The sequence below is a fragment of the Cynocephalus volans genome, chromosome 2 (assembly GCF_027409185.1).
Source record: "Cynocephalus volans isolate mCynVol1 chromosome 2, mCynVol1.pri, whole genome shotgun sequence".
Taxonomy (NCBI): Eukaryota; Metazoa; Chordata; class Mammalia; order Dermoptera; family Cynocephalidae; genus Cynocephalus; species Cynocephalus volans.
Genome location: NC_084461.1, coordinates 185,096,886 through 185,124,217, shown reverse-complemented (window position 1 = coordinate 185,124,217; position 27,332 = coordinate 185,096,886). Strand labels below are relative to the sequence as shown.

The 27,332-nt window shown below is 53.9% G+C and overlaps 1 protein-coding gene across 14 annotated transcripts in view; it reads right to left on the bottom strand.

Annotated features, from left to right (window-relative positions):
• Positions 1 to 27,332, bottom strand: part of NCOR2 (nuclear receptor corepressor 2) — a 216,809-nt gene that overhangs the window by 146,233 nt on the left and 43,244 nt on the right. For all 14 annotated transcript variants that reach the window (XM_063086077.1, XM_063086064.1, XM_063086066.1 and 11 more), the window contains exon 2: positions 4,693 to 4,910. In XM_063086077.1, the coding sequence (XP_062942147.1) occupies positions 4,693 to 4,797 (105 nt within the window). In that variant the 5' untranslated portion in view covers positions 4,798 to 4,910. The remainder of the gene's footprint in view (positions 1 to 4,692; positions 4,911 to 27,332) is intronic.

Here is a 27,332-nt window from a genome sequence, read left to right as displayed (position 1 = left end):
AGAGCTCTCCCCAGGCACCTGGAACCGTGCTGCAGAAGAGGCCACATGGCTAACACCCACATGGCACTCAGGATCCAGCCTCTCCCCCCCCCCCCGCACATCGACTTCCCCCACCTGGCCCAGGCAGGTCCCAGGTCTGGGACCCTTGGCTCGGAGCAGTGCTACTCCCTGAAAGGTCCATAACATTGTCAGTCTGCAACAAGGTGGTCACAGACCACAAGAGCATTCAGAACCCTTTGGAGCTGCATGACCATGACATCCACATGCACGGCCAGCATGCTGGTCCTGCTGGACTCAGCCTGGGCCAGTCCCTGTATCTGTGCAATAGGACCTCATATCTGTTTGTGACAAATTGGAAATTAAACAGACTGGTCCTTCCCAGAGAAAGTCTGATAAGCACTAATCTAGGGCAAGAGGCAGCAAACGAGGTCCCAAGGCCACAGCAGGCGCAGCCAGCTTCGTCCCCATCCTGTGTGGCTGGCGCACAGCTTCACCCATCCCCTTGCGTATTGGCTGGGCGGCTCTCACACTACAGCAGCAACATGGAGCAGCTGCATGGCCTGCAAGGCCTGAAATATTTACAGAGAAAGTTCACCGACCCTCTGTTCTGGAGGAAAAGCCCAAAATGTACACTTGGGGTGAAAATGGACAAGGATACTAACAGCTATGCTGTTACAATAAAAATATCACCCTTGTCGTCATTATTACACTATTAATTGTATCAGCCACCTGCTAGTAAACAGTAGTGTCATGCACTGTGCGAAGGGCTCTGCACAAATTAACTAATTTGATCCTCACAATCTTATAACTATTCTTGCTCAACTGACAGGGGAACTGAGGCATGGGGAGGTAAGGCCATTTGCCTGAAATTTCATAGTGAGGACATCAGTGAGGCAGGATGTGAATGCAAGCAGCCTGGCTCCAGAGCCTGTGCTCTGAAACGCTCTTCTATACTAAGGCACAGGGAAGTTAAGTAACTTGCCCAAGGCCACACAGCAGGAAGGGGTAGCTCTGGGATTCAGACTCTGTGTTGCTGCTTTTTTTTTTTTTTTTTTTCTGACTGTTAAGGAGATCACAACCCCTCAGCACAGTGTGGTCTGCACCACACTCAGCCAGTGAGTGCACTGGCCATCCCTATATAGGATCCGAATCTGCAGCCTTGGCACTACCAGCACTGCACTCTCCCAAGTGAGCCATGGGGCTGGCCCTGTGTTGCTGCTTTTAGCTGCATTCATTCAGCCCAAGGACTGGAGTTGCTCAGGAGAGCTCAGGGGTCCCAAAGGACTTGAGGGGAGAAGGCAGAATTGAGCTGGGCCACAGAAAGCCCGAGAGGAGGCAGGGAGGGAAGGCTGCATCAGTCTCTGGCAAAACAAAATCTAGGGGTGTTTTGTTCACAGACCCTCAACCCTGGGAGACTCTCGATTCCCCAGGACCCTCAGGGGAAAACAAGGAGTCCTGATACTGTTGGGGAGGGAAGGTGGGACCATAAGGATGAAAAGAACTTGGCACAGAGAGATTCTGCAGGTTGGACAGGGAGACCAAGGATAATAGCCAGGGTCCCGATGTTGAAGAGGCCTGCAACACAGCTAAGGCTGGGTCAGGGGAACCCAGGGCTCTCCCCGGTCTTGGGGTCCAGGCCTGTCTGCAAGCACTCCCCAAATTAAACCTTCCAGCCATGCTGGGCATAACACAGCAACAGCCTGAAGATAATGAGGCCAGAGCACAGGCTGGGGAGACAGCGTCCCTGCCTGCACCATTCTGTCATCCCCGCTCAGAGGCCAGGGCCTGCAGCCCCAGAGGGAAAGGCCCTCCCTGGGCCTCCTGTCACCCTGCCAGGAGGAAAGAGATGACTACTGCGTGCACTTCACAAACATCCCATCATGACACCCATACTGCAGATGGGAAAACTGAGGCTGCCCCACACAGTTAAGTGAGCAGCCCAATGTCACTCAACAAATTGGGGATGAATAAGCATTCAAAGCCACGCTAAGGTATTCTGAGCCCCAAGGAAGACATGCCATCAAAGCAGCCCCCTGCCCAGCATGCCATGGAAGAGGCTACCACAGCCAAGAGGTGCCACCCCAGGAGGTGCTACACAAGCCTGTCAAGGGCTTGTGTGACAGGACCCAAATCCAGGAAGGTCACAGGTCACTGAGTCCAGACCCTTCTCCTGGATCCCAGAATACCTGCCTCAGCTACTATACAAGGGGCCAGGACACCCATGTTCCTGCCACCAACTCACCCCCTAGGAGCTGTGCCCTCAGATGAGGCCTTTGTCTTTCTGTGCCTCAATTTCCCCTTTTCTCTGTCCTCTGTCTCCCCAAGACTGAGGAGATCAGGAAAAGGGCAGCACCTCCTGAACTGCAGCATGCACATCAAATGGGTCAATGGGAAGTGTTTGAGGAGTGAGGGGCTACCCAGGATGGGGGTGAAGATGGCCTCCAGATTACAAACCCTAACACTCACTTCAAACAAGCCATAGGAAAGCAAATCCAGCCATGGACGCATGACTAAGACAGCAGACCCCCTCCCCAGGGTGCCCAGAATTCTTGTTCCTGTCATTCAAGTGATAAGTAGGGGTCCCCAGGTGGACCACCCCAGCATGAGGCAGGGTGGACAGGTATTGGGAAACTCCTCCGAGGAGGGGTACATGCTGGTGGGCCATGCAGCTGCCCCCACACAAGGACAGAAACACTCCAATCTGTGGCTGCCCAGCTTGGGCTCCCACTCAGTTCTGGCCTCAGCCTCCTGCCTGGAGGGGGTGGTGACTGCTCAGTCCTGTCCAGCCACCTCCTGCATCACTGACGGCCCTGCAGGAGAGTGGGAGGTGTTTGGGGTCAGCTAGTGATCCTTGACAGGGCCCAGCTGGGGCAAAGGGCAGGAGGGAAGGCAGGAGGGCAGGTGCCACAGGAGCCTGAGGGCCCAGCCTCAGGGAACAGGGTGGGAGAGGGGCGGAAATCCAGAGGGCAGGGCAAGAAACAAGAGAGAAGCCAGAGACAGTGACCTCTGAGGGGAGGTGACACCTGCCAGGCAGCTGCAGGAACAATAACAATAACAGTAACAAGAAGAGCAGTGGACACACTGGGCTGAGCCCAAGCCAGGCACCATCCTGAGGACCATAGACAGATCATGACCTATAACCCTCTCGGGAATCTAGGAGCTGGTGATTCATTACCCCACTCTATGGATGACAAAACTGAGGCTCAGAGAGGTTAAGCAACATGGCCAGTTTCCTCACCTGCAAAACAGTCCCCCATGTACAAAACAAAGAGCGTAACAGTCCCTGCTGGGGGGCAGTTAGCGGGGCAAGGGCAACTGTCCCCATAAGGGCTGTGAAGAACACTCGGCATGTAGAAAGTGCTCAGTCAGTGAGAGCTCTTCTTTCTGTTGTTGTTGATGGTGATAATGATAAAAAATGATAGTAATACATAACAATAAATCTCCCCCAAGGAGCGTATTGCTCCACACTGGCACACACGAGGTGCTCAGTAAAAAGAGGTGTGCGGACACCGGGGCTCAGAACCCTGCCGCTACAGCAGGCTGCCCTTTCACAGGCATTTAACCCGAGGCCTGTTATTAACCTCCTGGGCCTCAGTCTCTTCATCTGCAAAACAGGATAATAAGACAAGCTGCTCTTTCATGGGGCTGCTTGTTGAGAATCCAAAGACCCCAGCCGGGGAATGTCCTCATAACAGCGATCATTTACTGCAGCTGGCTCTGCAAGCATTCTGGGGACCTGAATCTTCAGGAGGCCGCTGTGTCTGGGACTCCCGCAGCTGGGCCAGTGAGTTCATATGCAAAAAACACTGTGCTCGCTGATGGGAATACCCTCCCACTCCACCTCCTCTCTGTGTCACATGAGGAGGGACCACACCAGCCAAGCAGGACAGACACACAATCACCCACACTCCCACACACAAAGGTGAGCAGAATCAGCTCCTACCCCAGCTGTGGCTGCCGGGTCTCACACACCCTCACCAAGCAGCCAGGAGGTCAAATTGGGGAGGGCCAGGACTCTGAAAGCCCTCTGGCAAGCACCCAGAGATACAGTATACAGTAGATACGCAATAAATGCCAATGGAGCATGGCATACCATGCAGCAAGAGATGAGACAGGGAATGGGCCCCCACTTGGAGGAAGGGGGTGCAGTTAGGAGAGCCAACTAAGGGCACACCCCAGCCACAGGCAGGTCATCTGGGATCCAGCCACCAACCTGGACCCCCCTATCAGGATTCAGAGACATGCATGCTAGACTTCATCATCTCAGAGCCATGAGCCTTGCTGGGGCCATGACGGTCAGGGAAGGTGGGAGGTTGTGACCTATGGCCCCAGGAAGCCACCCCAATCCTAAAGCAGAAAGGGAGCAGAGGTGAGGCTGGGCTACAAGGAAAGTGTATACAGCAAGCACTCCATGTTTGCATGCAAATTCCACTGCCAATCAAAAGAGAGGCAGAGCCCCAGCTCAAACTGACCCCAGCCTCCATCTTCCCAGTTTTAAAATGGAAGCTAAGAGATTTCATCAGATGCCCCAGGGCCTGGGAAAGGCCTCCCACCTCCCCTGGTGTCCACGGCAGCCACACTAACCTGGTCAGAGGTGAAGAAAGGAATGGGGTGGAGACTCAGCAGAACAGAAGAAGGGTCACAAAGGTGACCCTGGGCACACACACACACACACACACATGTCCCCCTTACCGTGTGAGGCCGGGTGATCTGCACTGGGTAGGAAATGCCGTGGGGTGGGTAGCGGGGCTCAGAGGCTCTCCACGTCTGCGCCACGGGCTGTGTGGATCCCGACATGGTAGTGGAGGTCCGGGAGGGCTCTTGGGCCCCAATAAGTTCTCTCTCAATCACCACCAAGGATTAAAAGCTAGTCCTCGTCATCTGCTCTCGAGCCGCCACGTCACAGGCACCTGTGAGAAAACCAGAAAAAAAAACACAAAGATCAGCTACAGGGCAGCTGGCTCCTCACAGGACCTGGTGAGGATCCGTAAGTCATTCCTGTGGCCCTGTGAGGAGGAGTGAGCACACAGGGGTCTGCCTGGACCCTTCCCCATCCTTAGCACACTTGTTTGGGGATCTTCTGAGCCACAAAACTAGGCCAGCACCTGCCACACACATCACATGAGGGACAAGCTGTCCCCCTCCCCACTGTCAAGGCCCTCACTCAGCAGGCACAGGAACTCCAACTCTGCATCGTGCCCGCACCACCGAGATTGCTCCCAAGCCCCCCTCAGCCTACCCAACTTCATTTCACGGCCTCCACGGGTTGCCGAGTCACTGAGGCAAAGTTCTGTGAAAGCACCTGGCAGCTGCCGGGTCTGTCCTAAGAGGCACATGAGTGTCCTGGGCAGTGGTAGCCAGGGTCAGTGCTCGGGCAGGCCACAGGTCACAGTGTAACCCCTGGCTTTGGACTTCCTGTTACCCTCTGCAGGAGGATGACGCTATGATGTTGGGGACAAGACAGATATGAGGTCAACCCAGATACAAGCTGGGAGGCGGGGAGATTGGGAAGCCGAAGGCCACACTGGGGAAAGAGCCAGGGCAGGATGAAAGCCAGTGGGGCCCTGCATCCTGGGCAGGAGGGCCCTAAACGGCTCCTGGAGGCAGATAAAGGATGCTCTCCACGGGAGGAACCACCCACAGCCACGCTGGAAAGAATCACAAGAAATGGTCCAGTGGCTATAAAGATGGAAAAACTAAGACCCAGAAAGAAGAAAAGACTCAAGTCAAGCTAGTTGGAAGTTGCCTTTGCCAAGTAATCTCTGTGAACCCCCAGCCCCCATGATCCTTCTCCCCTTTCTCTGTGGGCCACTGCACTAGGAATTACAACTGGCTCCCTCCCCCACACTGAGGCCTCCACACTCCTCTGAGCCCCCACCCCCAAAACCTCCAGAGCTGAGGAAAATCCAAGATGGTGCAGGGGCCCAGCACCTGGTGTGGCCATCTGATAGGGAGTGCTAGGGCTGCATCACATGTGGTCAGGGGTAAGGAGGGGAAATAGAACCCATCCCCAGCTCCCTGCAATTTCATCACAACAACACTCTTCCCCTTGTCCTCAAACTGGTAACTGTCCTTCTCCAAGGGGGTGGATGCCCTGGTGGTCTGCCCACTGGTAGTCTAATGTGGAGGAATGTTGGACTGGAAGATTAAAATCCCAGCGGCCAGAAAAGGAATGAGATCCCTGCCTGAGGGACCTGACTGTGTCCTATTCTCCCTCCCCTGTCTTCTACTATATAGACTTGACTTTTCTTTCCAGAACCATCCTCCCTCCCCAGGCTCCAGGAATAGTCATTTGATCAAGGCCTGGCCAATCAGATTCCTGCATCCCCTGAGCCAGTGATTGGTTCAGGGATGAGCGTGTGGTCCAATGTGAGCCAATGAGAGTCAGTCTTGAGACTTTTACTGGAAGAACCATGAAGAAGGTGCTCTGTGCTGGGGATCTAAGCTGGATGAAAGCCTGGGGCTCTCCAGGGCCAAGTGGCAGAGGCCTGCCCAAGGACACTACCAACTGGCAAGAAGGCAGAGCTGAATGGTGGAAAAAGGGTGCAGTCATGTCCTGACGATCAGCCATGTCTGAAGGCAGATGGAGCCTGCTCGTTTCATTTAGGGGAGCTGAGGCACTCTTGCTGTGCATTTTGCCTTCACCTGCCCATGCTGGATTTCTGTCACTTACCACCAAGAGGAGTCACAGAGGAGGTGATCCTTCAATTGGATGCTATCGATCCTTCAAACACTGAACAGCCAACGAATCCCAGAGCCAAGACTGACATACCTACAACCACCTCAGGAAGGTGCCCATGTGGGCTTTTCCCAGCCACTGACACAGGATGTACCTTGTAATTCTTATGACCATGGGAACAAGTCCTGCTCTACCATCTTTAAGCCCTGTGGCCTTGGGCAAGTCACTTCCTTTCTCTTTTTCTTCATATGCAAAACGGGGGCGATAATAGTCCCTCCACCTCAGAGTCTACATGCAGACAACACACATGCATACGGTGTTTCCCAAACATCCCACATTCACATGCCACCCTTGCTACCATGGCCACACCTGCCTAGCCCTAGTCCTGCCACACACTTAAAAATGTTCTTCAGTGGGGCCGGCCCGTGGCTCACTTGGGAGAGTGCGGTGCTGAGAACACCAAGGCCCCCGGTTCGGATCCCATATACGGATGGCCGGTTCGCTCACTGGCTGAGCGTGGTGCTCACAACACCAAGTCAAGGGTTAAGATCCCCTTACCGGTCATCTTTAAAAAAAAAAAAAAAAATGTTCTTCAGAGCAAGTCACTTGCACTCAGGCAGAACTTTACCTACAAGAGAAATTTACCAGCATATACAGAAACCCAGCACCATGTAGAATAAGAAAGAATCAGAAAAACAAATGCATAACCATGCACAGGAAAACATTTATCCATTTACCTACCACCTAAATCCTCCTGAGAGTGCATGCGACACCACAGGGAGGGCCGGGGGTGACAGCCATCAAGACTCAGCAGGTGCCTCACACACAGTAAGTGCTCAGCAAACAAGAGCTACTTTTATTACTGTCGCTAGCACCATCAATAAAGTAGCAACACCCCAGTCACAAGGGATGCTATGATGTGTAAGAGAGGAAGAGCTGGTCCTGCCTGGCCCCACTAACAGCAACCTGGCATCTGTCCTACAGCCAGAGACAAGAAACTGGCCTCGGGAGAAGGGGCAAGCACAGCCACTGGTGCTGGGCCTTGTTCTAGCATCGCCCTTGTTCATCTCAAAGCAGGGCAGACCCTGCTCATCTGATGCATCGAAGCAAGTTCTATTGAGCAGTCCCTCCCCTCTCCAAGGAGATGAGGCCGTCACTTCAGCAGCGAGATGCTCCTGCTGCTTGCCTGCTTCCAAGGGCACTGCGGGCACCTTCTAAATTGCTATTTGATTTTCAGTTGTGTAAGGCAGCTGAGAGGTCTAATTTACCCATGGCTTTTCTAACCTCCTTTGCCTAATGAAATGCTGACTGGGGGAGACAGGCTCTGGTACGTGTTCACAATGGTGCATGTGGGATCCATAGGCCAGGGAGGCCGGCACCTTTCTAAACCACCCCTGGGGAATCCTCAGTCATATCCCGTGCCTCCTCCCACCAAGGCCCGGGCCTGGCTGGCCTCCCACTCCCTGAGGCTCACAAGGGGTCCACTGCCACCCCCACCTACAAAGGGAAAACCCCACTAGCTCCTTGGCCCAGTGTCCTCACATGCAGGTGGACCCCAAAGCTGGGGGACTCTGGTGATCCTGTGCCCCCCACATTCACCATGAGCTTAGTAAACCCAATTTCCACCCCCGCCCAACCAGAACCATGTTTGTTGCCAACTCAAAAAAAAAAAAATTTAGGAAAAGAGTTTGGCAGTTCATCAAAAATTTAAACATAGAATTAGCATATGACCCAGCAATTTCACTCCTAGGCATATACTCAAAGAACTGAAAGTGGGGACTCAAACAAAACATGTTATAACAAAACATGTTAAAACAAAGCATGTTTGTAACAGCACTATTCACAGTAGCCAAGAGGCGGAAACAGCCCCAATTATGGCATGTCCACAGCATGGAACATTATTCAGCCATAAAAAGGAACACAGTTCTGACACACGCTACAACACAGATGAACCTAGGAAACACCACGCTGAATGAAAGAAGCCAGACACAAAAGGCTGCATAGTGTGCGACTCCATTTATGTGAAATGTCCAGAATAGGCAAATCCACAGAGACAGAAAGTCAATTAGTGGGCCCAGGGATGAGGAGAGAGAGGAACGGGGAGACACTGCTTGATGGGTACAGGGTTTATTCTGCAGGGATGGAAATGCTCTGAAACTAGACAGACAAGGTGGCGACACAACACTGTCAATGGGAAAAAATGTTAAGCTTTGACTTTTTTGTCAGCAAGATTTACTGGTGAATGCCAAGAAAAAAAATGACAAGACTTCCTTGGAGATGGGGCAGGAGAGGCTGAGGGAGTCCCCGAGGGTGTCCGGGGTCTGGTCTTGCCCCCAGAGGCTTTGAGGACAGGATCCAGGCTAGAATGGAATTTGGACACAACGGCCCTAACATCACCACTGGCTCCTGCTGCTTTGGGGTCAGGAGAGGGCGGTCAGCATTCATTTATTTACAGACATTTTGGGGTCACCACTGTGTGCTAAGCCCCATGCTAGGTGCTGGGGACTTAATGTGAATGGGGCAGAGTGCAGGTGCCAGACGGTCTCAGTGTCCCGCAGGGTGGCATGGGGAGCCAATGACTACTGAAAAAGGACAGGGGCTCTGAAAGCCCAGACCTATCCCAGCCTTGCAGAGAGCAAGGGGGTATGAGGGAGAACTTCCGAGCATCACCAAGAGGTAGCCAGGGAAGGACAGAGTGCTCCAGGTGGAGGGCACCACCTGAGCAAGAGCCCAGAGGTGAGACCAAGCACCATGTTTGAGAAATTCATTGAGTGAGTATCAGGGTTGGGCGGCTGCATCACTCAAGGTTCCATGGGCCATGGTAAGGATGGGCTTTATTTTAAGGGCAATGGGGAGCCACAGAAGGTGGTTGAGGGGTAAGAGTAAAGTGTTACAGTGTTTTACAAACAGGCACCGTGGGGAGCAAGAGCGGAAAACGGAGACCTGGAGAGGCTACTGCAAGCATCCAAGCAAGAGATGACACTGGCAGGATCAGGGCAACAGTGACAGAGAAGGGGAAGTGGGCAGATGGTGTGAAGGCCAGGAAGCAGGCTGACTCTGTGGGCCTCGGAAATTGCTCACCGCAGGGGGAGGGAGGACACCCTCAGACACCACAAGGCTCTGAGCCTCAGTTTGCACGGCTGCACACCAGGGGCATGAGTGTTCCTGCTCCATAAGCCTGCTGTGAGGACCCTATGACTGTGAAGCACTGAGCTAGGTGCCTGGTAAATAGCAGGTGCTCAGTAAGGCAAACTCAGCAAGGTCTGGCCTCTGTGGCAAAAAAGACTGTGCTGCAGCAGGGTTAAGGGACTTGCTGGGCCCAGATGGCATGGGACACCAGACAGGGACACCAGAGACCCAGCCAGGCCTTTGCACATCCGAGCTGCAAACCACAGCACCAGGGAGCCCGCTGGACCCATCAAGCCAGCAAGCTCCATACATGGTCTGCTGCAGGGGCTCCCGCGGCCAGTGGCGCTCTATCACACCAACCCAGGAGGCAGCACACACAGGCTACAGTTCTCATAGGGAGGCACCTGACAACCCTGTTGGCCCCACAGTCTCTGGCCACGTCTGCTGTGAATCCACAGGGCAGCTTGGAGTATGGGCTCTGACTATCCTGGTTCACTTGCTTCCTGATGCATCCCAGCCCCTGGCACACAGTAGGTGCTCAGTGAATGAATCTGCCCGGCAGTGGCGTGTGCTGGCAACAGCGATGCCTGAAACCGCCACACCTGCGTCTGTCCCACCTCCCAGGCCAGACAGAGCCTCTTTCCTCCTGCCCCCACATTCCTCTCCAGCTCTGGACACAATGAGACACATTCCGGAGATTTTCCGTGTTGTAAGGGTGGAATCACAGCCGCTGGGATGGCCTTTGGGAGCGGGGACAGGCGGCAACTGAGGGAGGCACAGGCGGCGGCTGGGGGAGGCTCAGCCGTGGGCTGCAGGGATGAAAGGCGAGCAGAGCCGTCTGCACCATGCGTGCCTGAAATTTTCTTGGAACTAATGGGTGCTGACATTGGAACCTGTGGCAGGTGCAGGAGCCTCAGAATTAAAAATCAGTCTGCCAGGCAGGAGGGAGCTCACTGCACGCGCACACGCACGTGCACCAGAACCCTCCCTGTGGATGCTCAGAGAAGCTGCTGGCAAAGAGTCTTGGGGTTTGGGGGGGCGGTATCAAAGAGGGAACATGGCCCATTACCCCTCCCCCACCCCCACCCAGCCTGTCCTGTGCCACAGACGCGCAGTCCCCAGGAGTCCCTACGGGAGGTAACCGTGTTGATCTACCTCACTGCTCAGTAAATATTTGTTTGACTCATGGCTGAATCTCCTGTGCGTGGCACATCAAACAGTAGGGGTATCAGTTTCCTGGGACCGTATCACCACAAGCTGGGTGGCTTAAAACAACAGAAATTCATTCTTTCTCTGTTCAGAGGCCGGAAGTCCAACATCAAGGGGTCGGCAGGGCCATGCTTCCCCTGAAGGCCCGAGGGGAGGACCCTTCCTGCCTCTCCCAGCTTCTGGAGGCTCCTGGCCATCCCTGCCTCCCTTGGCTTGTGGACACATCACTTCAATCACTGCCTCCATCTTCACAAAGCCTTTTCCACTCTGCGTCTGTTGTCTTGGTGTGTCCCCTCCTCTTCTTAGAAGAACACCAGTCATATCGGATTTAGGGCACCCTCTAACTCAGTAAGAACTCATTATAACTAGTTACATCTGCAAAGACCCCCTTTCCAAATAAGGCCACATTCACAGGTTCCAGGTGGACATGAATCTTGTTCATCTCACTACGGTAGGTGCTCAATAAATGTTTGTTTTGTTCACAGTTATATCCCCAGAGCCTGGCACATCATAGGTATCTAACAAATATTTACTTAACAAAATTGCCCCAGCCAGCCTGGCCCCAGGAGAAGCCTGTACTGGGGGGACTCAAGGACAGAAGTTGCCCTGGGACGTGAGGCTAAGATGCTGCAGAAAAACCAGCTAGACTGACTCTGGCTTCTTACACCTGGCATTTTGACTTTCTGGCAGACTGTAGAAATAGGGGCACCAGCCAATTATTTGGTGGCTGCCTTCATCAGGGACTCCTGGCTCAGAACAGACGCTCAGGAGTCACACTCTCAAGTGAGTCTTGAGACACACAAGGCCCCTAGGATATGGCACGAGTGAGCCTCACCTGGCCTGACACAGAGGAGTCCCTACAGCTGATGCAGACAAGGGTGGAGAGAGAACTCCTGCTGCCCACCTGATGGCTCACCACGCTGTCAACCTCCTGTGTGACAGGTGCTGGGGATGCAGCAGTGAATGACAGACCCCAAATCCCAGCCCTCATGGAGCTGACATTCTAACGGACAAGACAGGAGTCATAACAGGATGTCAGAAGGTGTTAGCGCTATGGAGAAAAACAGAACCGAGAGATGGGCAGGCATGGCATGGGGTAAGATGTATAATTTTAAACTGGGTGGTCAGGGGTGGCCTCTCCAGAAGCTGTCATTTAAGCAAAGACATGGAGGAGGAGAGGAGTCATGCAGATGTCCGGGAAAGACAGTTCCAGGCATCAGCAACAGCATGTGCAAAGGCCCTGAGGTGGGAAATGCCTGGTGTGAGAGAGGACAGTGGGGAGACCAGGATGGTGAGAGTGGGGTGAGCAAAGGTCGAGCGAGCAGTTAAGTGAGGTAACTCGGGGCGGCCACTCTGAAGGAGATGGGAAGGACACTGCCGATGCACTCTGTGCAGGGTGGATGTGCACAGGGTCTCCTGTACCAAGCCTGCCTCTGGTGTCTCTGTTTTAAAACTTTAGCTTCAGCCTTTGTCAGGAAGTGACAGCTGCAGACCTCTGTGCCTGGGGCACAGGTAAAGGGCCCTTTGTAACCCGAATACAATTAAAGTCACAATCACAAGGGTCCTAGAGATATGGACCTCCACCCATTCACAAAGGCAGGCCTGCAGGAGTGAGACCCTCACTGGGAAGAAAGGTCATTCAGCTCCCTATGGAGCCAGGTACCCAAACCAGCCTGTCCTTTGCTCTGCCCAAGCGGCCGAGGGTCACCATACTCAGAGCTTAATCCTGGGTGCTGCCCACAGGGGTGTGACCTGCATACCCCCCAAGCTAGGACAGGGCAAGACACACCCATCCCAAACCCTGGTCTCTACCCCATTCTCGTCAATCAGAAAATTATTTGAGCATTTATTATGCACAGGCACTGAGCTACAGGAGCCACCAAATCAGACAAGGAGGCCTGTTAAGCAGAGCCAATGACCAGTGATAGGTCTGTCCCAACAGCTGGACTGCCCAGCCAGGTACTCCATAGGATGGCTGGATGGAGGAGGGATGGATGGAAAAGGGGTAGAGATGGGTGGATGGGGGAGGGAGGGAGAGAGGGAGGATGGGTAGATGGATGGATATCAACTTAACTGTTCCATTTCCCAGGGTTTTTCAGCCAAGCCCCAGGGCCAAGGGTGCCTTCATCACATTGATACTGCCAGGCCCTCCCACGGGCCTTGCTCTGTGAGGGACACAGAGGGGCACCGTCGCCCTCATCATCCCGCAAACCACAAAACTGCTCCCCAAGCCCCAAGGTGCTGGGTACGGAGGGCCCTAGGGAAACATCTTCCTCTGGAGGTGGGTTAGAGAGGTTAGGAAAGGCCTAGCCAATTCCAGCCTTGGAAACCTCCTCCCCATCACGGTGCAGGTTTACAGACTCGGAGCATCACAATCCATCTCGCCGCATGGCATCAGGTAGGCACCACCAGAAAAATGGAGTATTCTCTGAGCCCGGAACATCATGTCCAGGCCCAGGTCTGCTTCCCGCTGGGCGGTTTTCCCTGGGACCTGCTTTTCCCTCCTTGTTCAGCTCAGGAGGAGACATTATAAAGAGGGATTTCCTAGGAAAATCCCACTTCCGGCTTCTCTTCAAACCAGGGATGCTCACACATTGCCAGCGTGCAGCCACTGTGGAAAAAACTGTCTGGCAGTTCCGTGCTAAGTTAAACACAGAGTTACCATATGACCCAGCAATTCCACTCCCAGGTATGTGCCCCAAGGAACTGAAAACAGGTGATGAAACAAAACAAAATGAACAAGAATTTTATATATATATATATAAAGATGACCAGTAAGAGGATCTTACCCTGACTTGGTGTTGTCAGCACCACGCTCTCCCAAGTGAGCCACGGGCTGGCCCTAACAAGAATGTTCTTAGCAGCTGAAAAAAAACACAGCCGAAAAGTGGAAACAATCCAAATGTCCATCCACTAATAAAATGTATAATAAAATGTGGTTTATCCATAGAAAGGTGTGTTATTTAGCCATGAAAAGGAACAGATGAAGCATGATGCTGAGTGAAAGAAGCCAGATACAAAAAGCTGCATGTTGTATGATGCTGTTTATGTGAAACGTGCAGAACAGGTGAATCCAGAGGTGGAATGAAGATTGGTGGTTGCCAGGGAGGGCGAGGAGGGAGGAATGGGGGGGGGGGGGCACTGCTTAATGGGTACAGGGTTTCCTTGGGGGAGGATGAGAATGTTTTAGAACTAGATAGTGGTGATGGTTACACATTGTGAATGTACCAATTAACTGATCACTTTAATATGGTTCAAATGGTAAATTTTATATATATTTTACAGCAACAGAATTATTTGGCGGGGGACGGGGACTGAGGTCTGTATCCCACACAGCCATGACTAGCTGGGGTGGGCAGGGGATACCCACACTGGATGGACCACCCTCCTTTATTTGCTACATCCCCTCCCCGTCAGCTACCTTTGTGTATATGCCCTGCCTGGCTGATGGGATTCAATGAGAGTCCCATGTTGTACTGGGCTGGGTTGGCCCCTACTGAGCCTTTAAGTTCCCACCTCCATCGTCTTCTCCTGGGAACCTCCCCCCACCCTAACTCGCCCCTCTGGGTTCCATGGTGCTCTCGCCCTGTCACTCCCATGGACCTGACCCGATATAACACAACCATCTGTTTACTTGCCATCTACCCACAGTCAGAGCTCCTCCTGGGCAGTTTTAGCCCCACCTGGGATCCAGTGCATGTAGGAACGATGGAGGCTGTGGGCCGAGTCACAGCTCCTCAGTTCCTGTAGAAAAGTCCTCCAACAGCCAACCTAATCCTAGAGTTACGCGCTCTCAACCAAGCCACCACCTGCCCACACACTGCCATCCCAAAGGTCTCCTGCTTGCAGAAAAAGACCAACCGGTTTAAAATGCTAACCATGTCACTTTTGTAGCTGTGTGACCTTGGTCTAGGTATCAATCTCTCTGGGATTCACTTCAAAGGACTCAGTGAAAACAGATCTACGGAGAGCTCAGTGCAGTTCCTGGCGTATAGAAGAGCTCCCAAAAATGAGAGCTTGTGGCTATTACTACCCTACAAGACACTGGATACTGGCGGGAAGAGAGGAGGAAGGCAAGTGAATGAGGACAATGACAACGTTAATAATGAAGGTGGTTATATCACTGTCCCCACTTTGCAGATGAGCAAACTGAGCCTGGGATAAGCATATCCATGATTCCCAAGCATACATTTCCTGAGCCAAAATGCCCCAGCCCATGACTCCTGAGACCCCCAATGCCACATCCTGCACCTACTTCCAAGGAAATACAGAGGCCAGGTGCAAAACACACCCTGGTATCTTCCCTATCTCTCACCTCCCCTAGAAAAGATACCCAGTCACTGGGAGAACCTCCACCATCCCACCCCAGATTCTGCTCCAAGCCCCCCCAACTTCTTCATCCCTCCTCCCTGGTCTCAGCAGTTCCCACCAGCACAAGGGAAGGCTCCGATTTCCTTCATCAAACATGATTAGGCCCATTCAACAGACTGGAAAGCTGAAGCTGAGAGGTGAGTTCAATTGCCCAAGGTCACACAGCCAGGAAGCTGTCAGGCTTGATTCAGACCCCAAACCCCGGCCCTCCCCACAGCCCTGCCTGCACAGGTCCTGCACCCCCCAGCCCCCACCTAAGTGAGCAGAAGGGAAGTGGCGCTGGTCGCCCAAGGAGGCCCATTGCTGTTTCCAATTTAATTGGCGCATTTGTGTTCGCTGGGCTGTGGCCAGCTTGGCCCCGCTCCCCCACCAAGCCAAGGTCTGCTCAAAATCACTTCCTCCTCCACTCCTTTTTTTTTCCCCCCATTTAATTTTAAAAGGATAAGAGGGAGATAAACCACAGCATGACAAACCGTCCCTGCACACTAGGTTCCTGGGGTTCCATCCAAGAAGCCTCAAGCGCAGAGTGGCCTCCCCCTTAGGTATTTCACAAACATTACGTCTGATTTTGCCTGGCTCTTCCTCATTAAGTTCTGGGTGCCCCGGGAGGGACGTGTTTTCCATTACACCCAGCTCTTCCATCTGGCCTTCCAAACAGCAATTTTCTCTGCAGAGAGAAGGTGGGGGATTCACAGAGAGGCTGGTGTCTGGGTGGTGGGGAGGGGGATGCTGGCACCAGCTGCATGACCTGGGCAAACTGCTTAACCCTGTGCCCCTGGGGCTGTGACAGCAGGAGGGAGGCTGGTTGCCTCCAGAGTGGGACTCAGCGGGTTGTGCTGGGAGCTGGGTACCCAATGCCTATTTGACTAATCCAGGATCCCAGGTTCCTAAAGGATGAGGGCCTTGGGGTCCTGGGTCTTCGTCCTTTTCACTGCCTGGACAGGAATGAACCAACATCTCAGGACTAAAAGGGCCACAAAATGCAGGTCTCAATATTATGCTGAGTGACAGAAGCCAATCACAAAAAGGACAAATGCTGTTTTATTCCACTTGTAGAACAGTCGAATTCATAGAGACAGAAAGCAGAATGTGCCAGGAGCTGGGGTAAGGAGAGAATGCGGAGTTATTGCTTAATGGATATAGAGTTTCAGTTTTGCAAAATGAAGAATTCTGGAGCTTGGTTGCACAACAATGTAAATATACTTAATACTACTAACCTATAAACTTGAACACAGTTGAGAGGGTAAGTTTTATGTTCTGTGTATTTACCACAATTTAAAGTTAAAAAACTAAAATAAGAACAAAAACCATACACCCACCTCCTCCACAGAGGCCACCCCGATTGCTAGCCATGAGCTCTCAGCTGGGCTTGTGTTGCTCTGTGGTAGCTCCAAATGCCAAGGCTGCCCCATGAAAGAGATGGTGTTGCCAAGGGCCCAGCACTCAGCAGACCCTCACAGCCAAGTGTGGAATGGGTCAAGACCTCATCTCCAGCCCACTTCATCTCAGGACAAGGCATGGCTAGGCCTGCTGGGCAATGATTCGCAGCTCTGAACCCTCACAAGTGACCAACAAGCTGAGCTCTCCAACCCAGGCAGCCCGAAGGAACAGCTAGAAGAGCCTGGATCCAGGGAGGGGTTTACCTGAAACTCTCTGCTCTTCAGATGGGTCCCTGGACCCCCAAACCCCAGGCCAGACCCAGGGCCCGTCTGTCTGCCCACTGGCCTACAGTCTCTGCCCCACCGCTCACCAACCATGCCCAGGCTCTGAGTGTGAGGGAGGCCGCCCCACCAGTTCGCACTGACTTCCCTACATCACCAACATCTGGCAAACGCGTCCACAGCTGTGCAGCTGCCGGAAATGCCTCCTCCACACACACACACACACGGGCCCTCAAGGACGGTTTTCTGAGGAATTTATGGGGTCGTCCCTAGTATTTCAGGGCAGATCTCTGGGGGACGCCAGACACATGTGAACGAGGACAAATGTTTCTGCTGCTAAGAATAGCTGCGCCCAGCAGCAGCGTCCAGGACAGGGTGCCTGCCCACTCAACGGCCTCGCATGTGTGGGGTGGGGGCTCCCACCCCACATAGCCCCCAGCAATCCATCAGGCTGGACCCTAAGGCACCCACATCCCACAGCCTGGCTGGGAGGTCCCTACTGCCACCCAGATCAGCTTCACCCAACACTCACGTGTGGACTCATCTGGATCATTCACTTGCCCCAGGGGCATTGATCAGTAAGTGTCTGAGGATAGGCAGTGATCAAGAATCCAGAAGGTACTACGGCTCCTGCAGCCAGGAGCTCCAGACAGTAAACAGATGCTTCAAGACCTGGGAGTGGCAACGGCTGAAGGGAGGAGTCCACCTGGGACTGGATTACCAGTTTGTGGAGGATGCAAGACTAACGAGGCTCCAGGGGACAGCATTCCCACCGGAAGTAGGGCAGAGACAAAAAGAGGAAGGAGAGCTGCAGATACCCAAGGCCCTGCTTGACTTGTCAGGACCAGGCAGGAAGTGTGCAGAGGAGAGGGGCCCCGAGAGAAAGGGCACGGGCCCTGCAGGAAGCGGGTGGCCGCAGCTCAGCCCCAGCCAAGACTGAGCCACAGAAAGGTGGCCCGGGGGCGACCCAAAACGTTCAAATCTTCCAAGCGAACCCGGGGAGCTCAATATGAGCTCTCTCCCAATTTTTTTAAAAAGCACTCACTACAAACCCAACCCAATAAATCACTGACACCTGAATACAGCCCAAGGGCTGCCAGGATGTGACCTATGGCTTATGACGTGTGATCACTGGAAGCCATAAGAGAGGGCCTAGCAAAGGCAGGGGGAGCTGGAAGGAGGAGACAATGGTGAAACAGTAGGCAGGAACCTTGTAGGACATAAGCAAAGGCTTGGAGGTGGGACCCAAGAGCCCCTAATTATAACAGGGATGAAAGGCTGGGACCACTTACCTGTGAATCATCAGTGACACCCTCTCCACCCCAACAAGACACACACTAGCTGTGAATGGTGGGGCCAGGCAGGGACCCCGGCCTGGCTCTGTCTCCAACGCATGTGGTAAGCCAGCCGTGGCAACAGCTGCTGTCTCTGCCTGCTCAGCACCCACTCCAGCAAACCACACCCTGATTTCCCTTGGGCAACCACCCTTCCTGCACCCTCAGTCCTGGGGTCTGGATGAGGCTGACCCTGCCCTCCAGGTCTGGTCAAAGTGGCACTGGCTGCAATGATTAGTTTACGGAGGGGCTTAACTCTCAAGTTGAGCCAATAAAACGCACTCCCACAATTTTGGCTGGAATATCAGGAACAACAGGCTTTCCTTCCACTGGGGCTGCTGAGCTATGATTATTCTCAGGCTACCGGGGACTGAACATGGGGAGCACCTGGATCCAACTGCGCCTGAAGCTTCCCCTGAGGATTTTAGTTACTTCAGCCTTTTGTGCTAAATGCGGGAGGAATAGGGAGTCTGCCAGTCACAACCAAGAGACCTAAGATAGCAACCCCCTCCCCAAGACCCAAATTCTAAGCACAGATCTCCCTGGAATCAGATCTTCTCCACCCTCTGGGGCCCTTCTCTGTACAGGTAGGGAGAGATCCAAAGCCAGCCAGGATCAGGCAAGAGACATAGGATGGGAGCCCCGGGACAGACTCAACCTAGGAGGAAAGGGCCAGGCAGGAGCCTGGGACAGGCCTGTCCTGCTGCTCACCCTAGAGAAAGAATGGGTGCTTCCTGGCCCATGTCCTGAGCTGTCAGTGGCCCTACTGGGGGACACAGCAGGCAGTGGCACTGAAAATAAACACTGGCCCACACAGCCCAACTCAGATCTGGGTCACTCCTCAGCGGCAGGCACACCCCACCCACGGCTGCCCCCAGTGGTAACCAGAGCCTCTGGCCTCGGTTTCTGGAGGAACATCCCGATGTCTGTCTCGGAAGGAATATCTGCTACCCGGGCCACAGAATTAAACACGCCAATAAAGGGAGGCCAGGTTGGGCAAGTCCCTGCTGCCCCAGCCGGACCAGAAGAAAGTGGCATTGTCTGCAGCCAGGAGGCCATGTGGGCCATACCCAGGGACACGCTTTGGGCCTGTCCCTACTGGGGCTTCAGTTTCCTAGATTGTAAAACAGGTGGCTGCTCCTGGCCTGGAGGGGAGGTGGCTGAAGCTTCAACCTGGAACGGGTGGAGATCCCAAGCCCCCCGCCGCCAGGTGTTGCCCTCTCCCACCATCCCCTTCTCCTCCGTGTGCTTGTTACAGCTCCCATTTCCACCAACCGGACACAGAGGCTCTTCCCACAGGCAGGGGCAGGGTGGTGAGAAGAGCAGCAAACGCTGCTTCCATCTCCCGGGTCCTGTGCAGTCGCTTTAATAGACCTGAGGTGAGCACCTCACAACCCCCATCACAGCCTGTCGCTAACACAGCCCTCGCCAGCATCAGTCAACTCATCATCGCAACATCCCTGTGAGGCGAGCTTTGTCGTTATTCTCATTCTACATGTAAAGAGGTCGAGGCACAGAGAGGCTAAGTAACTTGCCCAAGGTCACACAGCTGGCAGGTGGCACAGCCTGGATGTAAACCCAGACAAGCCCCCTCCAGGGTCCACGTCAACCACTCTGTCCTGGAACCCCATCGCCAGTGCACCCCCACCTCCCCGCTCCATGTCCACCCAGCCAGCCCCCAGAGCCTGCTGCAAACCACTCACACTGAGCCCCTGGAGGAGAGGGAGGGCCCATCCTCGACCCCCTGACAGCCCCTGGCTCGTTACTTCCCTCATCAAGATCCAGAATCCTGGTTCCAATCCTGTTGCTTTACTTCCTCTGTCCCACATCCCCAAACGTAAGGCCTGTGAAGGCAAGAGCCTTGCCTGTTGTGCCCCCTGCTGAGTCCCAGCACATCGCACCCAGCAGGCACTCGACAAACACTCTTTGAATCCGTGAACACAGTAAGAACAGAATCACAGACTCTGAGTTCCAAGATCATTTTGTAAACAGAAAAACTGAGGCCAAGAACACAGGGTCTGCTTAAAGTCAGATTCGGGGATGCCGTCTACACCAGGCTGAGCTTATCAAAGGCAGCCGCGTGTCCCAAATATCAGATAAATGGTCCCACGTTGACACCGTGCATCCACCATAGCTCTCAGTGCAGCCACAGGCTCTGATCCCTCCCTCCTGGAAGCTGCAATGCCAGCCCATCCATTAGCCGTGGCTGGGGCCCTGAAGGCTGTCTCTGCCACTGAGGAGCTGTGTGGCCTCTGCCAGGTAGCCTGCCCTCTCTGGGCTCCAGTTTTTCCATTTGTCATGGGTGCCTGGCAAACAAGGGGCTTGACAGGGGCTTGCAACCAAGGGAGGGGCCCAGTGTGGAATCTGTGGAGCCTACTGCCTCCAGAGTCCCATCCTTACAGGGCTGCCCAAGGTGGGACAGCCAGCAGCGGGTAGCAAGCAGGGTTCTAGGGATCTGTGGATTTGGGTTCTCAGTGAAGGAGGCAAGTTCCAGCAATACTCCTGAGACAATGCTCCCTGCACCACCAGGCACAAAGGGGTCCTCTCAGACACCCAAACTTGTCCTTGACCCTCAGGCTTGTGGTGGGGTAACAGAACCACCCAAACCCTTCCTCAGGGCTAGTTCCCCCCACCTGCAGAGATGGGATTGTATTAGTTTTCTAAGACTGCCATAAAAATGATCACAAACGAGGTGGCTTAAAACAATAGAAATTTATTCTCTAACAGTTCCAGAGGCAGAAGTCTGAAACCAGGTGTCAGCAGAGCCCCACCTCCTCCAGAGGCTCTAGGGGAGGGTCCTTCCTGGCTTCTTCTAGCTTCTGGTGGCTCGAGGCGTTCCTTGGCTCACAGGTGCATCACTCCACTCTCAGCCTCCATCTTCCCGTGGCTTCTCTGTGTGCATCTCCCCTTTTCTCTTATAAGGACACTGGTTACTGGATTTAGGGCCCACCTGGGTAATTGAGGATAATCTCATCTCAAAACACATCTGCAAAGACGGTTTTTCCAAACGCCGTCATTTTTACAGGGCCTGGGTTATGAGGACATGGACATGTGTTTTGGGGGGTTACAAGCCCCAGACTTTTCAAGATGCTGATCATCTACTGGGAGCTTGTTCTCTGCCTCGCCCCACAGCCAAGCCCCACCAGAATCCCCATTAAGCAGATGAGAAAACTGAGGCACAGAGAGTTAACCCACATATCCAGGAGCTGCAGTGGGGCCTGGGTTTGAACCTGGCTTTCTGAGCAGTCTTGACACCGCCACCTCTGGGCACAAGGGCCTCCCTCAAGTTTGCGGGAAGCAAGGAACTCTCACACCCACGCTTCCAGGGGAGGGCCAAGCTGGCAATGAGTCACCCCCATGTCACAGGCGGTTTGTTGAAAGGGACCAGACAAACAGATGGGAGCAAGGGCCACTTCTCAGAGCCTCAGTTTGTTGCTGTATCAAGTGTGAGCAAATGGGAGCAAATCCTACCCCCCAAGCCCTCTGGTATGATTAAACAAGGTCCCGGAAGGAGATGGCTTGGCACGTGGGCCCCTGCTAGTCACCACCTCTCTATTTATGACCAGTCTTGGCCCAGCCCACACAGCTGCCCACCAGCCTCTGACCCCAGCCGCAGAAAGGGCCCATTATGACATCACAGGCCAGGAATTATGTTATTAGGCTGGGAAGGAGGCTGGACCCAGGGACAAAGGGCCCGTTGTCATGCAAATGACTGGCTCGGCAGGAAGCGGGTGGCCCCTCCACTCTGGGGTGCTCCTCCTGCCTTCCAGCTTCTGAGCCACTCTACAAACTGGCTCCCAGCCTTCTGGAAGAGTTTAAGCATCTCTGGGCCTCAGATCCGGGTCACATGGGGCACTCTCTCAGCCTGGGAAATGGGCCCCTCCCAGGTCTGAGCCAAATCCCCAGAAAACAGTACCTGCTCCTAGACAGGGATAATAAAAGGGCCTTCTGGGGATAAAATAGGATAATCCACGCAAAGTGCTAAGCATCACCCTGCGCACAGAAATGACTGCGTTCGAAAAGCCATTTACCTATCGCTGTTGTTTGCCTGCAGCTGTGTGTCTTTCAGCATGCTGCTTAGCCTCTCTCTGCCTTGGCAGGAGAGGGTGATTGCGTGCCCACTTCACAGGGTTGTTGGAAGGACACGATGAACTAAGGCGTGCAGAATACGTACATCGCCTCAGTCCTCAGCACACAGAGCTGGCAGGTTTGGCACCCTACTCTGCACCCTGGCACCCAGGTCCCCCAACTTTCCTTACTCATGCCCCCACCTCCCTGACTTTATCTAGGAGCAGACTCTGGGGATGCTTGGTGGGTCCCTATGGGGCACTCAGAGCAAAAGCAAAAGAACTTTTCTGAGTTTCCCAAGAGCACCCCCAGAATGCATTCTCAAGGCCCTGCTGCAGAACCTTCAGCGTGCAGCAGGTGAGCTCACTGTGAATTCCAGCTCAAATGCCAGCTCGGGTGGCCTGAGCTCCCCAGTCAAAGCCTGCAGGGCACGACTGTCCCAGAGGCACGTAGAAAGTCCCCACTCACAGGGAGGGGACAGGCACCAACCCACAGCCCTTTGAGGACACTGAGTCAGGCACAACTGTTTACTAAGTGGGAAAATAGTATTGAAAGATAATACAAATCTTTCCATGAACTTTTTGAAGTACCCTCGTATATCCCCAATTCTGGGGACCCACTGATAAACAAGATGAACAAAAACCAGGCAGAGGGGTGTTACGGTATGAATGTGTGTATCCCCCCAGAATTCATTTGTTGAAACCTAACCACCAATGTGTTGGAATTAGGAGATGAGGACTTTGGGAGGTTTAGGTCATGAGGGTGGGGTCCTCAGAAGTGAGAATAGTAGCCTTATGGAAGAGACCCCAGGGAGCTGCCTGGCCCCTCCACTATGTGAGGACCCAGCGAGAAGCACCAACTGTGAACCAAAAAGTGGTCCTCACCAGACACGGAGTCTGCCACACCTTGATCTTGGACTTCCAGCCCCCAGAACTGTGAACAATGACAAAAACTGTTGTTTCTAAGCCACCAAGTCTACGGTGTTCTGTATAGCCCGAACAGACTAAATCAGGGTAAGGGGCAGACAGGGAGAATGGCCACACAACAGATGCCAGGTGGTGATGGTGTAATGAGGAACAGGCCAGCAGGTGACAGGGAGTGACAAGGCAAGGTCAGGCCTCCCTTGGGTGATGCCATTTGAGAAGGGGTCTAAATCAGGGGCTGCGAAGATCTCAGAGAAGGGTATTCCAGTTAGAGGAATGCCCCCACCTCCACCCCCCTCCCCGTGTCTGTAGGCTCTGCCCAGCCCAGCGAAGCCCAGACCTGAGACCCTACACTATGATAGATGTCCCCCAGACTCAAGCTTCCATCACTCCAGTGTGATGACAGAAACTCCCTTATAGCAACTAAGCAGTGGGCCCTGCAGGTAACCACTTGTCCCCCAACCTCAGATGTTCTAGAACCCTCTGGAACCCTTAAGCATAAAGCAAACCCAGCCTGGACCTCCTGGGATGTCCAAGGGACCAAGATCAGTTACAAGCCAGCTTTAACAGGGATGATCATTTGCAAGCCTGTCCATGGGAGCCCCTGGAGAAGCTCTACCTGAGGATCAGCTTGAGCAGGACAGAAACATTTCTCAAGCTTAAGCACCCAGAGATAACCCAGCTCACACAAGGGTGAGCTTGTTATAGCCCAAAGGCCTTCTCTCCACTGGTGGAGGCAGGGAGGGATCTGAGGGAAATTGGTACAGTGAAGAACAGCAGGGAAGGAAAAAATGCAGCCCAGAGGACAGAGCAGGGAGGAAAAAGTGCTCAGAGAGGAAACGGGTTTGGCTGTCCCTTGAATTACCACAAAGAACTGGAATCCTCTACGATCCTTAGGCATAAAACAAGCCCTGCCTGCATCTCTGGTGATGTCGAGTCTGCCTGGCTCTCACAGGTCAGGAGCCCAGCCTCCTGTCCCAACCCCCTAGCCCAGCCTACAGGTGGGGCAAGAAAGAGGAGGGGACTCAGAGGGCAAGCAACCTCCCAGGGCCACCCATCCAGAGAGTCTTCACGCACAGCTTCTGGCCTGGGTGCCAGTCCCAGCTCCAGCCCTTGCAAACTGTGCCTTCAGGAGGGTCACCTGAGCACTCGAGTCTCACTTTCCTCATCTGAAAAGGGGGGACCATATAGCACCCTCCCTTCCCATGGCTGATGTATGAGATGATACTGAGGCAGGCAAACCAAGACCATCACATTCACAGTGACACTAACAGCAGCAACAGCAGACCCATAGGTAGTGCTGGACACAAGCCAGCCCTGTCCTTAGTGATTCGCATGCTTCAGCTCATTCTATCCTCATGCGAGTCCATTTTACAGAAGAGGAAACTGAGCCTTGGAGGGGTCAGGGCACTTGCTCAAATTCACCCAGTTACAGAGGAGCAAACTTGGACTCAAACACAGAACAGCATGGCTTCTGAGCCTATGCACTTTTTAAAAAAAAACTTTTTATCTTGAGATCATTGTAGTTTCACATGCTGTTATAAGAAATCATACAGCAAGATCCTGAGATCCTGTGTACCCTTTACCCAGCTTCCCGCGACGGTAACATCCTTAGGTAACTGTAGTTCAACATCAATAACATAACGAGGAAAGTGACATTGATACTACTGGCCTTATTCAGAACTCACCAGTTTTACATGAACTCACATGGATGTGCCTATGAGTGTGCGCGTGTGTGTGAATTTAGTTCTATGCACTCTTATCGCATGTGCAGATTCCAGTGACCACCACCAGTTGATACAGAGCTGTTCCATCACAGGGGTCCCTTGTGCCAACCTCTGCTCTGAACCACCACGCACGACTCTCTTTCTCAGTAGATAGGGAAATTGAGTCACTGAGATTCTCAGTGCAGGTTAGGGGCAGCCACAACATAGCTCTGTGGCCGACCCAAGTGGACACCAAGGCCTTGGGGGTGGCAAGGGAACATGCATGGGTCCCTGCTTCAGAGGCCTTTCCCAAGGTCCCAGGAGAGGCCCGAAGACATCAGACAACGGGCAGCTGGTGTGGGTAGCCTGGACACCCAGGGAACTCCCTGCTGGCTCCTGCTGGCCCGAGAAGGGAGGCCTTAAGCCAGCCACCAGTCTGGCATCCGGTGCCACTTACAAACACAGGACCGCTGCCACCATCAGCAAGAAAACTGGCCCTCCTGCCCAGCCCCCGGGCCTCACCGGGCACTGTTGGGGGTGACTGATCCAGGGCTGGCATGGAGGGGCCCAGGCTCCATGGGAGGCAGGCAGAACAGGCACGCATGGGGGAGCCCTAGGGACCCCAGCCGAGGCCCAAAGGAAGACAGAGCCTGGGGCCTGGGTTGCCCCCCACCACCTCCCATTATCTGGGCCTCAGTTTCTATAAAACAGAACAGGGAAGAAAAGAAAAATGGATGGAGACCAAGATGTAACTCAAACTTAAAACCAGCCTTGTGGTTTACGTTTACGGAGCCCAACATACCCGCATTGTGTGGGGCCCCTTCAGGCTTCTCTTGGCTACACCTGCAGGCTGTGTTGCTACTCATGCTGTCTGGACAGGGAAACTGAGTTTCTGTGAGGTTCCAGGACTTGCCTAAGGTCACACCATCCTCCAGGGGTTGAGCTGAGACTGGAACATCAGTCTGACCACTGCAACCGCATAAATACTATCACCCCAAGATGCCAAGATCTCCAGGGGCCCTTCCCACCCTCAGTCCAGGTAGGGCTGTGACCATCATCACTGTTAAAACAGTCACTGCAGCACCAGCTAATGCTGATTGCACGCCTATGAGTGGCAAGAAGGCTCATTTGATTAGCTTCCTTAAGCCATACAACCTATGGGGTGGGGACAGACAGAGTATTCATTTGCCAGATGGGAAAACAGGCTCAGAGACATGAAGTGAGTTGTCAAAGGTCACACAGCCAGGAAGTGTCTAACTGGGATATAAACGCAGGCAGTTGGCCCCAAGTTCACCAGGAAGCTTCAGCTCCTCCCGTATTCCCCATGCCTGTATGGCCCCCATTACTGCCCCATTTTACAGATGAAGAAACTGAGGCTTGCAGATGTGAGGAGACATGTCTGGACCACACAGTGCAGAAAGGGGTGGGACCAGGACTCAAACCAGGGTCTGGGGCAAACAAGCAATGCCACCTGGAAACCCAGCCTCCCAGGCCTGAGCTAAGAGGCCCCGCAAGATGCTCCTGCTGCCTCCCAACGGCCCAGGCGCACCCAGACCTCAGGACAAATCACTCCCTCATCCCCTGGGCTTGCAACTGAAGGCTCCTTGTGAGCTCAGAAAGCCCTTCCAACTTTCCAGTGTTTATCCCCGCTCCTGGTGCCAAGTCTCTGGGCAAGACTGGGCCGGTGGCGCTGATTTCAAACCAGACACGGGCACCTAGCCAAGCACCACCTCAGTGGGGAGCCGGGCATTGGGGCCGGGCCACAGTGCTGCCTGCACCTGGCTCTCCTCTGCCCAAGCCCACCCCCAAATCCCAAGGCTCCCGATCCCACACCCTCTTGTAGTCAACGCTGAGAACAAACACGTGGACCCCCCAGATCCCCCGCAGCTCACCACACTCTCCTGCCAGGACACCGGGTGTGTGCCCGGGCTCCAGAAGAAGGAGCACAATGCCCACCCCGTGTCCACTCCCACGGAGGGCGGCCGAGACGCCTCTACCCTGGCTGGGCCAGCCAGCACCTCTGAGCACTCTTTTCTATGACTTCAGCAACTTTGTCTGATAAGACGGCTGGGCCATTGTCCCACCGCATGCAGGCCTGACCAACATCCGCTCAGCCAAGGGAGTGTAGACCTCCCCTAGCTGGTAACCTGTGCCCACACGGCCCCCAGCCCTGGCCTGGGGCCACCATGTCCAGCGGCAGAACTGGGGCTCCTTCCAGATAACTGCATCGGCCCCGAATCGTCGCCCCCTGC